Genomic DNA, 13,894 nt, shown 5'->3' on the forward strand with positions numbered 1-13,894 from the left:
CTCAGGATACAATATTTTCAACATACGATGGGTCAGAAAAGACCATTTTAAGTTGAAACCAGACTCAACATACAATGCCTCAGACTCAGATCCAACCAAGCATGGTCACTTCTCTGGTAAAATAGCTGTAGTAGTTGATAGTTAGCAGATATTCCTGACTGTTATATGTGAGGACATGTTTTATTTGTCTTAGTTATCTGCTTATTGTTCTTAAATCTTCATTTTCTCTGATCTTGGATGACATTTTGGGGCTTCTGAACCAATTACCCAACTTACAATGGTTTCAGCATACAATGGTCATCCTGGAACCAATCAATATTGTATCTTGAGGGACCACTGTATTACATCATGCTGAACCAACCTGTGAAACCTGTGGCTAGCCACAAGCGACCATACAACATTAGTAGTATAATTAGGATTAGTCGGGTCCACTTTGTTGGTGGGTACACTACACAATCTGGGGGCCTTTGTTTTATGACACCCATATCCCCCCAATAGGACATCTGGAATGGAGATCTGGTGAGACAAAGCCTTTAACACTGCACTGAAGACATTTAGAGATGATTTTCCAGGAATAACATATCAATGAAACATCTGTTAAAATTATGAGCAATGGGATCAGACTGCTGGAAGCACCACCTTTCTCAGCAACTCTGTGGCTATACCTATGGGATCAGTCTCCCATCTAATGAATCAGATATACTGTAGAATACAGCAACTTAGGCATACGGGTCAGCAAACTGCAGCATGCAGGCCACGTTTTACTGGCTGACACCTTTCCTCCCTCCATAGGTACCCAATAGCTGTGGTGCTGTAATGCATCCTACTGGGAGTCAGTCAGACCCAGAAGATGCTGTAGCACCACCCAACAGAAGAAAGGACCACTACTGTGCTGCACTGCTCTCCAGGTTATTGGATAACCCAGGAAAACAGTGCCAGCTACACTATGCCGTCCTCACTAAGGACAGCGTAGTGTAGTGACAGACCCACAGATTTCAGAGGTCTGTTACTGCTGTGATGGCGGTCAGTACTATTAAAGTACTGACCTGCTGAAGCCCACAGCATGCACCAGCACTGAGAGGAATGATGCTGCTTGCTGCCCTCACCTCCAGACAATGATTGACAGTTTTTTTCTTGTTGTGCATAGAAAAGACACCTGTCAATCATTCTCTGGAGGCAGCGGAGGGCAGGGGCAGCATAGCACTCCCCTCCCTGTGCTGTGGGCTTCGGTAAGTCTAAAAGTACTGCCTGCCATCAGGGTGGTGCCAGCCGGCTGAAAGCAGAGGTTCTGCCCTTACACTAAGGTTCCCTTTCACACTGGTTGGTGGGGTGCTGCTTCAGCCAAGCAGTGCAGGAGACAGTGTTGTGCTGTCGGAGAAGGAGGACATCTTTACTGTGCTTGTAAGACACTAAAAGGGGACCACCCCACCAACCATAAAATGATATGTTACAATGACTGAGTGATGGCTATCCTTCCCCAGCACTGTCAGGAATTGTATGGTTTGTGGAGGGTCACACTCAGTTTGATACATGAGTTTTCTGTACTGCACAGCACAGAGCACGTCAGCATTTATTATTATTTTTTTTCAATCAACACGCCATACAAAAAGGCTGCCAACCCCTGACATACACTGCCCCTCCACCATACTACAAGTGTAATTGGACTCCCTTTACTTTCTGTGAGATTTAATATACAACGTTTAAGGGGTTGTCCCATCTTAACAAGTAGCACTGATCGCATTCCTTACACCGCAACATTCAACTAACCCAATACATGGAATAATCGATTTCTCCTTCTTGCCTCCATATTTTTCCTGACCTGCTTACTCATAGATGTCATTGGTTAAGGCCGCAGCAAGCGGTGTCTTCCTCTTTTTCCTTGTTGGCTAGCTGTCCGGGTACTTGGGAGCGCGCATATTCGTGCGTGTGCAGTCTTTCCCATTCCGACCCCTCACTGCAGCTTCATTTAAACTAACTGAACTGAGCCTCAGGCAAGATCAGTAGCTTTCAGGAGCAGCGGGCTCTGGATCCTGTAAAACTCCCTCACTGACACTGCTATCCGCAGCACTGGGAGCACACTCATACAAGCAAGCGGCGCAATGATGTCACCAGAGCAGGGCTCTCCTGTACTGTCAATCAAGCCTGATGGTACCACACCTGGCAGATACAGGAAGAGCGCCGCGCAGATGGGAAAACCCCTTTAATTTCAGAAAGTCAGATTCTCTTGCACAAAAAAATGCATACTAGAAATGAACAAAAACTGGAGGATGCTACTTACGAGTACGATCTTTATTCCAAGCATGGCAGCTGATGGGCTCAAGCAAGAACTGGTGCAGAGACATTCTGGTTTGTTTTTCCGTAGTGAAACCTACAAAACTAAAAGACAGAAAAATATAAGAAATATCAGCCACCGCTTGTGTGCCCAGTGACGCCCCCCATGCAGTGCCCAGCCCACCTGAATTTGAATCCCAAGAACGCCTCCTGATCCTCAAATAACCTCCCACAGCCCCGGCAAATGGTTCCGCCCCCTCCCAACGTCATCGTCTACCTTCTAGAAATGCCCCGTCCTTCTTCCTGTCGGCGGTCAGAAATCTCACGCAAGCGCAGTACCGCCTGCGGCCTGCGCGATCATCAACCTCCTCCAGTCTCACTGGGCATGCGCCGAGCCCAGTGACGTAATCTGAGTGCTGTTGTCCTGAGGAGGTTGATGATCGCGCAGGCCGCACTGCGCCTGCGCTAGATTTCTGACCGCCGACAGGAAGAAGAAGGACGGGGCATTTCTAGAAGGTAGACGATGACGCGGGGAGGGGGCGGAATTGTTTGCCGGGGCTGTGGGAGGTTATTTGAGGATCAGGAGGTGTTCTTGGGCTTCAAATTAAGGCTGGCTGGGCACTGCAGGGGGGAGTCACTGGGCACCAGAGAGGAAAAAAACACCCCTCTGGGCACTTTGGAGCCTCATTAGCATAGCATAAAAAGGACAAAACCAAATAAAGTAAGAAGAAGAAGACTGCAGGAAATAAGGTACTTTAGTGAACATGGCAATGGTGACAGCTTAAAATGGTAAAAGCAGGTGACAGATTCCCTTTAATATCAGATAGGTGGGGTCCGACACCCGGCCTCCCCATTGATCAGCTGTCACCCTTGGTCAGCAGCACGTCACTTACTCAGCGTGGTCTGTTGTTTCTTGGGAGATCTGCGGCACATTTACACAGGACTTCTAGGGGGCGGGTGTTCATACCTTTGTTGGCCCAGTCTTCTGCCCAGAGGCAAACTGGGAATTTAAAGTAGCCCTAGAAAAAAGACCTAAAGGTGGCCTCATGTTAAGGGAGTCTAATTTAGCATCAGGCAGGATCTACACAAGTAGGAGGGGTCAGAAAGCCACCAGCTGTAGCCATATTGGTGGTAGGAGGGGCCAATGCAAAAATACAATGGACAATCCCTCTAAAAAATAAGCAATGGATTTCCCGGACATTCAGGCTGCGTTCTCATGTTGTGGCCGAGAAGAAGTTTTCAGAAGGTTCTCCAAAATCACAGTAAAAGTGGAGCACCATTATTTTAAATAAATGGAGCACATTCATTCTACATGCAGCCAAGTGGTAGGCCCACCTGCAGAGTCATGGCTAATCCAGTTCTGCCCTTGTAACATTTCCCTCCAGGGTTACAGAAATGCACAGACTTGGGATACACCTGTACTGTCTAAAAGCCTCATTCACATGTCCGTGCTCAAATCCGTGAGAAGGTGGTCAGTGATGCATCCGTGAAGGATCCGTGTTTCACTGACACTGAACAGCTGAAAAATAATTTATAAAACATCTCTTCCTATTGATCCGCACAGGTGGCATCCGTGTTGCATCCGTGGTTTTCACGGTCCCATAGACTACAATGGGAGTGATGGATCAGTGAACACAGATAAAATAGAGCAAGCATCCGTGCTTAAAAAAACAAAACAAAAAAACGGACAGTGCTAAAACACTTATGCTACACACATTAAAATGAACGGGCACGAGTGCTGTCTGTGGAGAACACGTACAGCGCACACCCATGGAACACTGACATGTGAATTAGGCTTAAGGGTACTTTCACATTACCGTTTTGAGTTTCTGCTTTTGAGATCCGGCAGAGGATCTCAAAATTGGGCCCAAACAGTTTTGTTTAGGGCCAATGTATTGTGAATGGGGTATGCTCTTCAGGATGCCTTCCGTTCCAGTAGCATTCCGTTTCACGACCGGACATAAAGTAGCAGCAAGCCGTGGTTTGGTGTCCGGTCATCGAAACAGAACAAACAGGATTCATCACTAACAACGTTAGGCTACTTTCACACTTGCGCTTGATCGGATCCGTTCTGAACGGATCCGATCATATTAATGCAGACGGAGGCTCCGTTCAGTACGGATCCGTCTGCATTAATAACTTAGAAAAATTTCTAAGTGCGAGAGTAGCCTGAGCGGATCCGTTCAGACTTTCAATGTAAAGTCAATGGGGGACGGATCCGCTTGAAGATTGAGCCATATGGTGACATCTTCAAGCGGATCCGTTCCCATTGACTTACATTGTAAGTCTGGACGGATCCGCATGCCTTCGCACGGCCAGGCGGACACCCGAACGCTGCAAGCAGCGTTCAGCTGTCCGCCTGGCCGTGCGGAGCGGAGGCTGAACGCCGCCAGACTGATGCAGTCTGAGCGGATCCGCATCCATTCAGACTGCATCAGGGCTGGACGGAAGCGTTCTGCTCCGCTCGTGAGCTCCTTCAAACGGAGCTCACGAGCGGACAGCAGAACGCTAGTGTGAAAGTAGCCTAAGTCAATAGTGCAAGATCGTTTTTTTTCTGACACGAAATAATATTTTTAGTGAAGGATCCGGTTTCCTTTGTTTTGCATTAACATAACCACATGTGAACAGAATGGATGCATTAAACACAATGGAATCGTTTTGGCCCAGCTGTGAAAACCGTGTACGGGAGCAGCGTCCTGCCTATAGGAGGAGCGGGAGCGTGGGGGCAGCGTCCCGCCTACAGGAGGAGCGGGGGCAGCGTCCCGCCTACAGGAGGAGCGGGGGCAGCGTCCCGCCTACAGGAGGAGCGGGGGCAGCGTCCCGCCTACAGGAGGAGCGGGGGCAGCGTCCCGCCTACAGGAGGAGCGGGGGCAGCGTCCCGCCTACAGGAGGAGCGGGGGCAGCGTCCCGCCTACAGGAGGAGCGGGGGCAGCGTCCCGCCTACAGGAGGAGCGGGGGCAGCGTCCCGCCTATAGGAGCAGCGGGGGCGTGGGGGCAGCGTCCCGCCTATAGGAGCAGCGGGGGCGTGGGGGCAGCGTCCCGCCTATAGGAGCAGCGGGGGCAGCGTCCCGCCTATAGGAGCAGCGGGGGCAGCGTCCCGCCTATAGGAGCAGCGGGGGCAGCGTCCCGCCTATAGGAGCAGCGGGGGCAGCGTCCCGCCTATAGGAGCAGCGGGGGCAGCGTCCCGCCTATAGGAGCAGCGGGGGCAGCGTCCCGCCTATAGGAGCAGCGGGGGCAGCGTCCCGCCTATAGGAGCAGCGGGGGCAGCGTCCCGCCTATAGGAGCAGCGGGGGCAGCGTCCCGCCTATAGGAGCAGCGGGGGCAGCGTCCCGCCTATAGGAGCAGCGGGGGCAGCGTCCCGCCTATAGGAGCAGCGGGGGCAGCGTCCCGCCTATAGGAGCAGCGGGGGCAGCGTCCCGCCTATAGGAGCAGCGGGGGCAGCGTCCCGCCTATAGGAGCAGCGGGGGCAGCGTCCCGCCTATAGGAGGAGCGGGGGCAGCGTCCCGCCTATAGGAGGAGCGGGGGCAGCGACCCGCCTATAGGAGGAGCGGGTGCGCGGGGGCAGTGACCCGCCTATAGGAGCGGGTGCGCGGGGGCAGCGACCCGCCTATAGGAGCGGGGTGCAGCGACCCACCTATAGGAGCAGCGGGGGCAGCGACCCGCCTATAGGAGGAGCGGGTGCGCGGGGGCAGCGACCCGCCTATAGGAGCGGGTGCGCGGGGGCAGCGACCCACCTATAGGAGCGGGTGCGCGGGGGCAGCGACCCACCTATAGGAGCGGGTGCGCGGGCTCAGCGACCCGCCTATAGGAGCGGGTGCGCGGGGGCAGCGACCTGCCTATAGGAGGAGCGGGGGCAGCGACCCGCCTATAGGAGCGGATTCTGCCCATCATCAATTTACTATACAGTATGAATGACTGCCATAAACCACCATAGTGTACATGTCGATATGGGGGGGCTTCTGCGGCATTCACATGGTGCATACAATACAGGCACTGTCCCCATGTACACAGGACAACCTATGGACACTGCCTGTGATATATATATAAAACCGCTGTTACTTCTCTCCTCGTTCACACCTATGTGCGGTCACACTACGTCTGAATGGACTAATGTATTACAAAGCGACAGGTCCATTTTTAAGGAACCCGGAAATGGGCTCAGCCGCGGCCCTTCCTCCTCAGCTGCAGTGAGCTTGTAGAAATAAAGGCTTTATTTCACGTATTCAGCTCATAAGACTCATCACCCCATGTAAGGCTGCCCAGTGGGCCACTTACCCCGGCGAAAACGATTCGCGGACTCTGGTCAGTCAACGCGAACCAAGCAATGGAATGGAGGACAGGAGAGAAGCACTGCGCACGCGTGCAGCCGGGTGGGGCCGTTTCCTATACAATCCAGTCTTCTGCGCATGCGCAGCGACAGGGACGAGCTGCATGAGTTATGTGAGGTGTAGTAATAAGGTAACTAGCTCCAATACCCGGTAGAAGGACTGTAAAAAGTGTGGCATTAAATCTGGACTGAAAGAGTTTTTTTTTAATTTTTTAAAATCTTTACGCATTTTAGGCATTCAAGTTGCTGCATAAAATGATTTTGACCTTGCAGTAAAAATGCTGTTGGTTTCACAGTAGGTTTGCCACCTTTCCCAACAAAAAGTACTGGCTAAGTTAAGCCACACCCAAAGGGGTTGTGGTTGTGGGGATGCGGCTTAACACAGGGTCATAATGTGGCTCCCAGTATTAATAGTGCCCCATTTATGCAGTGCTCCAGACAAAAAAAAAAATCAACATTTTGGTATCGTGACACTACACCAATAGGGTTGTTTTGATACCAAAATTTTGATTCGCTTTCGTTACCATAAAAAAGTATTGCGATACTCAATACCGCGCAAAAAAAAAAAAAACACCAACAAAAAAAGCCGCGTGCATTTCGCATTTTATGAAACGTTCGGCCCATAAAAATGGCGAATGCTCACCGCATAGGAGATATTTTTTTATAATTTAATAGTTTGGACAGCGCTATGTAATATGTTTATTTATTATATATTTTATATGTAAAATTGGGAAAGGGGGGATTTAAACGTAATATTTAAGGGCTCTTTTACACCTGCGTTATAGTCTTCCGGCATAGAGTTCCGTCGTCGGGGCTCTATGCCGGAAGAATACTGATCAGGATTTTCCTAATGCATTCTGAATGGACAGTCCGTCCTTCAGGATGCATCAGGATGTCTTCCGTTCCGGAACGGAACGTTTTTTTTTTGGCCGCAGCAAATAGCGCAGCATGCTGCGCTTTTTGCTCCGGCCAAAAATCCGGAACACTTGCCACAAGGCCGGATCCGGAATTAATGCCCATTGAAAGGCATTGATCCGGATCCGGCCTTAAGCTAAACGTCGTTTCGGCGCATTGCCGGATGCGACGTTTAGCTTTTTCTCAATGGTTACCATGGCTGCCGGGACGCTAAAGTCCTGGCAGCCATGGTAAACTGTAGTGGGGAGCGGGGAGCAGCATACTTACCGTCCGTGCGGCTCCCGGGGCGCTCCAGAGTGACGTCAGGGCGCCCCAGGCGCATGGATGACGTGATCGCATGGATCACATGATCCATGCGCATGGGGCGCTCTGACGTCATTCTGGAGCGCCCCGGGAGCCGCACGGACGGTAAGTATGCTGCTCCCCCGCTCCCCACTACTACTATGGCAACCAGGACTGGGTGCCATAGTAACACTGAAAGCATTTTGAAGACGGATCCGTCTTCAAATGCTTTCAGTACACTTGCGTTTTTCCGGATCCGGCGTGTAATTCCGGCAAGTGGAGTACACGCCGGATCCGGACAACGCAAGTGTGAAAGAGGCCTTAGGGTACTTTCACATTAGTGTTTTTCTTTTCCGGCATAGAGTTCCATCACAGGGGCTCTATACCAGAAAAGAACTGATCAGGCATATCCCCATGCATTCTGAATGGAGAGCAATCCGTTCAGGATGTCTTCAGTTCAGTCATTTTGACTGATCAGGCAAAAGCTAAAACCGCAGCATGCTACGGTTTTATCTCCGGCGAATAAAAAACTGAAGATTTGCCCGAATGCCGGATCCAGCATTTTTCCCCATAGGAATGTATTAGTGCCAGATCCGGCATTCAAAATACCGGAATGCACGCGCACTAAATCCGGACCCATTCACTTCTATGGGGCTGTGCACATGAGCGGTGATGTTCACACATCACTTGTGCGTTGCGTGAAAATCGCAGCATGCTCTATGTTGTGCGTTTTTCACGCAACGCAGGCCCCATAGAAGTTAATGGGGCTGCGTGAAAATCGCAAGCATCCGCAAGCAAGTGCGGATGCGGTGCGATTTTCACACATGGTTGCTAGGATGAAAGTCTATTCACTGTATTATTTTCCCTTATAACATGGTTATAAGTGAAAATAATAGCATTCTTTAATACAGAATGCATAGTAGAAGGTCAATATAATAAACATTGGTGGCGCAGTGCGCACCCCCAACACCCCAGTATAATAAACATTGGTGGAGCAGTGCGCCCCCCCAACACCTCAGTATAATAAACATTGGTGGCGCAGTGTGCCCCCCCAATATAATAAACATTGGTGGCGCAGTGCGCCCCCCCAACACCCCAGTATAATAAACATTGGTGGCGCCGTGCGCCCCCCCCAATATAATAAACATTGGTGGCGCAGTGCGCCCCCCCCCCCCATATAATAAACATTGGTGGCGCAGTGGGCAGTGCCAATGAGGGTTAAAAAATAAAAAAATTATTAACTCACCTCCTCCAATTGAACGGCTCCTGTTCTTTCTTCAGGACCTGTCAAAGGACCTGTGGTGACATCACTGTGCTCATCACATGATACATCACCATGGTAATGGACCATGTGATGAGCTCAGTGACGTCACCACAGGTCCTGAAGAAAGAACAGGAGACCGGCAGCTACGCGATCAACTGGAGGAGGTGAGTTAATTTTTTTAATTTTTTTTAACCCTCATTGGCACTTCCCACTGAGCCACCAATGTTTCTTATACTGGGGTGTTGTGGTGGGCGCACTGTGCCACCAATGTTTCTTATACTGGGGGGGCGCACTGTGCCACCAATGTTTCTTATACTGGGGGAGGGGGGGGGGGGGTGCACTGCACCACCAATGAAGAAAACTGACCTGTTAATACAAAAACAGGATGCGGGTGCCGGAATCAAATTGCCGCCACCCGACCTCTGTGATAGGAATCTACGATCAGCGGCAGTTAACCCCTCAGGTACCGCACCTGAAGGGTTAACTCAACTGCCGCTGATCGCAGCTCCCTGTCACAAAGGTCGGGTGCCGGCAATTTGATTCCGGCACCCGCCTCCTGTATTTGTATTAGACCTCTTTCACACTTGCGTTGTCCGGATCCGGCGTGTACTCCACTTGCCAGAATTACACGCCGGATCCGGAAAAACGCAAGTGAACTGAAAGCATTTGAAGACGGATCCGTCTTCAAAATGCGTTCAGTGTTACTATGGCAGCCAGGACGCTATTAAAGTCCTGGTTGCCATAGTAGTAGTGGGGAGCGGGGGAGCGGTATACTTACAGTCCGTGCGGCTCCCGGGGCGCTCCAGAATAATGTCAGAGCGCCCCATGCGCATGGATGACGTGCCATGTGATCACGTCATCCATGCGCGTGGGGCGCCCTGACGTCACTCTGGAGCGCCCCGGGAGCCGCACAGACGGTAGGTATACTGCTCCCCCGCTCCCCACTACTACTATGGCAACCAGGACTTTAATAGCGTCCTGGCTGCCATAGTAACACTGAACGCATTTTGAAGACGGGGACTTTAGCGTCCCGGCAGCCATGGTAACCATTCAGAAAAAGCTAAACGTCGGATCCGGCAATGCGCCAAAACGACGTTTAGCTTAAGGCTGGATCCGGATTAATGCCTTTCAATGGAAGAAAAGAACGCAGGTGTGAAAGAGCCCTTAACAGGTCAGTTTTCTTCTTTGGTGGTGCAGTGGCCACAGCCCCTCCTCCCGTCACTTCTTATTGGCGGAGGCGGCGGCAGCAGCACAGGGGGGAGGGAGAGACTCCTCCACTGCGCTGCTGAGAAGAACATTGGCGGCGGGGCAGAGAACTATCAGCTCCTGTGCCCCGGCGCTGTTCAACGGCAGAGCTGCGGCGGCGGGTCTAGTCGCAAATGGCGACAAAACGAAAAAGTCTTGTCGCCATTTGTAAATTTTAGGTTGCAAAAATAATAATAATGCCCCCAGTAATAGTAATGCCTCCATTAGTGGCCACCAGAATTAATTATGCCCCCATTAGTGCTCTGAGTAATAGTAATGTCTCCATTAGTGCCCACCAGAATTATGGTAATAATGTCCCCATTAGTGCCCTCAGTAATAGCAATGCCTCTATGAGTGCCCCCCAGAATTAATAATGCCCCCAGTAATAGCAATGCCTCCATTAGTGCCCTCCATAATTAACAATGCCCCATTAGTGCCCTGAGTAATAGTAATGCCTCCATTAGTGCCCACCAGAATTAATAATGCCACCATTAATAGTTATGCCTCCATTAGTGCCCCCCAGTATTAATAATGTCCCCATTAGTGCCCTCAGTAATAGCAATGCCTCCATTAGTGCCCCCAGAATTAATAATGTCCCAGTAATAGCAATGCCTCCATTAGTGCCCCCCAGAATTAACAATGCACCATTAGTGCCCTGAGTAATAGTAATGCCTCCATTAGTGCCCCCTAGAATTAATAATGCCACCATTAGTGTAATAATAATATATAGATAGATAGAGTGGGGGGGAGGCACATATGCATAGGCATATATAGACAATAGGTATCTATATACACTGTGAGACAGTGACAGGTCTCATGCAGGTTAGAGGCAAGAAAGGGGTGGATAGTGCAGTCCACGCCCCTGTTCTACCACAGGTGAGACAAGCTGGAGGTAATAAGTCTGGCATAAAGCACCTCACAGGGTGTCAGCAAGGGGCGGGGGGGGGGGGGGGGGTGTTACCTGTAGACAGAGGCCTGGAGGCTCTGCCTGTGTGGTCTCAGCTGGGCAAGGCTGAGGGACCACGAGGCTGGGAGATAGCCTGGAGTTGGGGGACGCAGCGACGCCTGGGAGGGTCGCAGGGCCATAGTCAGGCAGACTACTGAGCCCCAATCCACCACAAGAAACAGTGAACTATAGACAGTGGGCGTACTGTGCTCTGTACAGCCAGGAGGCTGTGGTACATTGGCTGACAAAGCTGCACGAGTTCACAGGGTGTGAACTGTGACCTAGGTGAGTCAGGAAACTCTGTGTTAGTTAGAGCCTAGCCAGGCAAGTGTTTATTATTTTATGTGGATGTCACATGTGTTAGGTGAAGCTGCGACTTCATGGTGACCTGTATTGGTTGGAGTGTAAAAAAAAAGCACTGTTTGGACCTGAAACCTGGTGTCCTAAAGTCGTATCTGTGAGAATGACCCCCGGAGAAGAGCTAACCCCCCACAACACGTAAAGACATTATATATAGTTCTCCAAAAAAGAGGCAGCACTCCAGTATATTGAAGGTGAAAGACCCGCTTTATTGTCCCTCTGCAACGTTTCAAATGCTCATTGCAGTCTTTATCAAGCATACAAAATAGTGCCAAAACATCCACATTTATACCCACAATACCTTGTGAGCCAATTAGTGATAATTATACAATAAAGTAGAAAAACATATAATATAAAGTACATAATCACGCCAGTGATCAAGAGACCTTCTATGCAACTTATAAGGCCATGATTGCAAATAGTTAAACATTGCATATTTCATTGTGCATTCAAATAAAGTGCTACAGTGCATAAATTGATCAAAGTGATCACCTGTGTGTAAAATCAATCAGTTAATAGCCAATCGGCCGCATAGACTATAGAAAAACCACTTACACAGCAATGTAATCGGATGGCGCCAACCCCAGCGTCCCATGTCTGCCAATGCGCATGTCCGGTAACCAGGACACCAGTATACACTAAGTCACGAGACCCATCACCTGACCACCCGTGATGAGTGATGCGGATCGCAAGGCGTGAACAGGTAACCGGCCTACACTATTGGTGCACGTGACGCGCCAGAAACAGCACCCGCGTCACCAAGTCACAGAATCACAGAGGGGGATTTGAAAAATCACCTATGGGGCATGAGAAGATTGTCTGGTATAAAGATACCAAATAGTGAATCTACTAAAGAAAGGATATCAAGCCGTATATGTAGGAAGAAATAAAGTGATGCATTCCCAAAAGAGAAGCTATTAGGGAACACTCACTACTGTGACTATATTAATCAGGGGGGGGGTTATGCGGTTGTATCACTGCAATGATCATCGCCGCACACCAATTATGGCACCAAGGTATAAAGTACGGTCAACACCATCAGGACCAAAGTCCACCCCATTGCCCCTCATCTTTAGACCATAAGTAAAAACCTTCCAACCACGACTTATCCACAGTACAATTATCTTAATCATGAATGTATTAAAAACAATTCCAAACATGCTCCCAGGTATGAACCTATTAAACACTATATATGGCCGCCATCCTTTTCTACTGCTGTGATGAGCTTGAAAAGATCAATCAGATCTGATAAAATCTGAAATAAAAGAGAACATAATAAATATACATAAATTGTTTGACACCATAGGTCAGTGTTGGCGAACCTATGGCACTGGTGCCAGAGGCGGCACTCGGAGCCCTCTCTGTGGGCACCCGCACCCTTGAAAAAGTCTTTGGTGTACTAATATGCCTTTGATTTTTCCTGTCCTTCATTAGTGAAGTGCGTACTATGAATGGCACAGGCAGTGCATTGAATGTAGGTAGGCTATTATAGCTAAATGATACATAGAAAATATACTATATTGCTATTCAGGTTAAATTACTGGCTTGGCACTTGGCGATAAATTAGTGGGCTTTGGGTTTCAGTTTGGGCACTCGGTCTCTAAAAGGTTCACCATCACTGCCATAGGTGATCACAACATCAGAGCACATAATAAGAGAGACAATCCCACAGGGTAAAGGATTCCATTAACATCAGATTATATTCCATTTTAACTCAACATTCAGACCCTGGGGTTTGAGGGTCTGAAGACGATGTATCCATTGCAATTCCCTTTGTTTGAGGGTCAGTGTACGGTCACCGCCCCATCTGGCCCTAGGGACTTGATCAATAATCATACATTTTAACTCTCTTTCAGTATGGCCACATTCAACAAAATGTTTGGGGACTGGCAAATCCGTTCTTTTCCACCTGATTGTAAAACAGTGATTATTCAATCGTGTTTTCATGTGACATGTAGTCTCCCCCACATAGAGGAGGCCACATGGACATTGGAGTACATATACACTCACCTAAAGAATTATTAGGAACACCTGTTCTATTTCTCATTAATGCGATTATCTAGTCAACCAATCAAATGGCAGTTGCTTCAATGCATGTAGGGTTGTGGTCCTGGTCAAAACAATCTCCTGAACTCCAAACTGAATGTCAGAATGGTAAATAAAGGTGATTTAAGCAATTTTGAGCGTGGCATGGTTGTTGGTGCCAAACGGGCCGGTCTGAGTATTTCACAATCTGCTCAGTTACTGGGATTTTCACGCACAATCATTTCTAAGGTTTACAAAG

General features: G+C 49.4%; 1 protein-coding gene across 1 annotated transcript in view; it reads right to left on the minus strand.

The window, feature by feature from the left end:
* Nucleotides 1–6,667, minus strand: part of ARPC1A (actin related protein 2/3 complex subunit 1A) — a 42,104-nt gene extending 35,437 nt beyond the window's left edge. The window contains exons 1-2 of the mRNA XM_044303762.1: nucleotides 6,547–6,667; nucleotides 2,279–2,376 (exon numbers count right to left, since the gene is read on the minus strand). Of these exons, the coding sequence (XP_044159697.1) occupies nucleotides 2,279–2,342 (64 nt within the window). The 5' untranslated portion in view covers nucleotides 2,343–2,376; nucleotides 6,547–6,667. The remainder of the gene's footprint in view (nucleotides 1–2,278; nucleotides 2,377–6,546) is intronic.
* Between the last annotated feature and the right edge of the window lie 7,227 nt (nucleotides 6,668–13,894).

The sequence above is a fragment of the Bufo gargarizans genome, chromosome 8 (assembly GCF_014858855.1).
Source record: "Bufo gargarizans isolate SCDJY-AF-19 chromosome 8, ASM1485885v1, whole genome shotgun sequence".
Classification (NCBI taxonomy): Eukaryota; Metazoa; Chordata; class Amphibia; order Anura; family Bufonidae; genus Bufo; species Bufo gargarizans.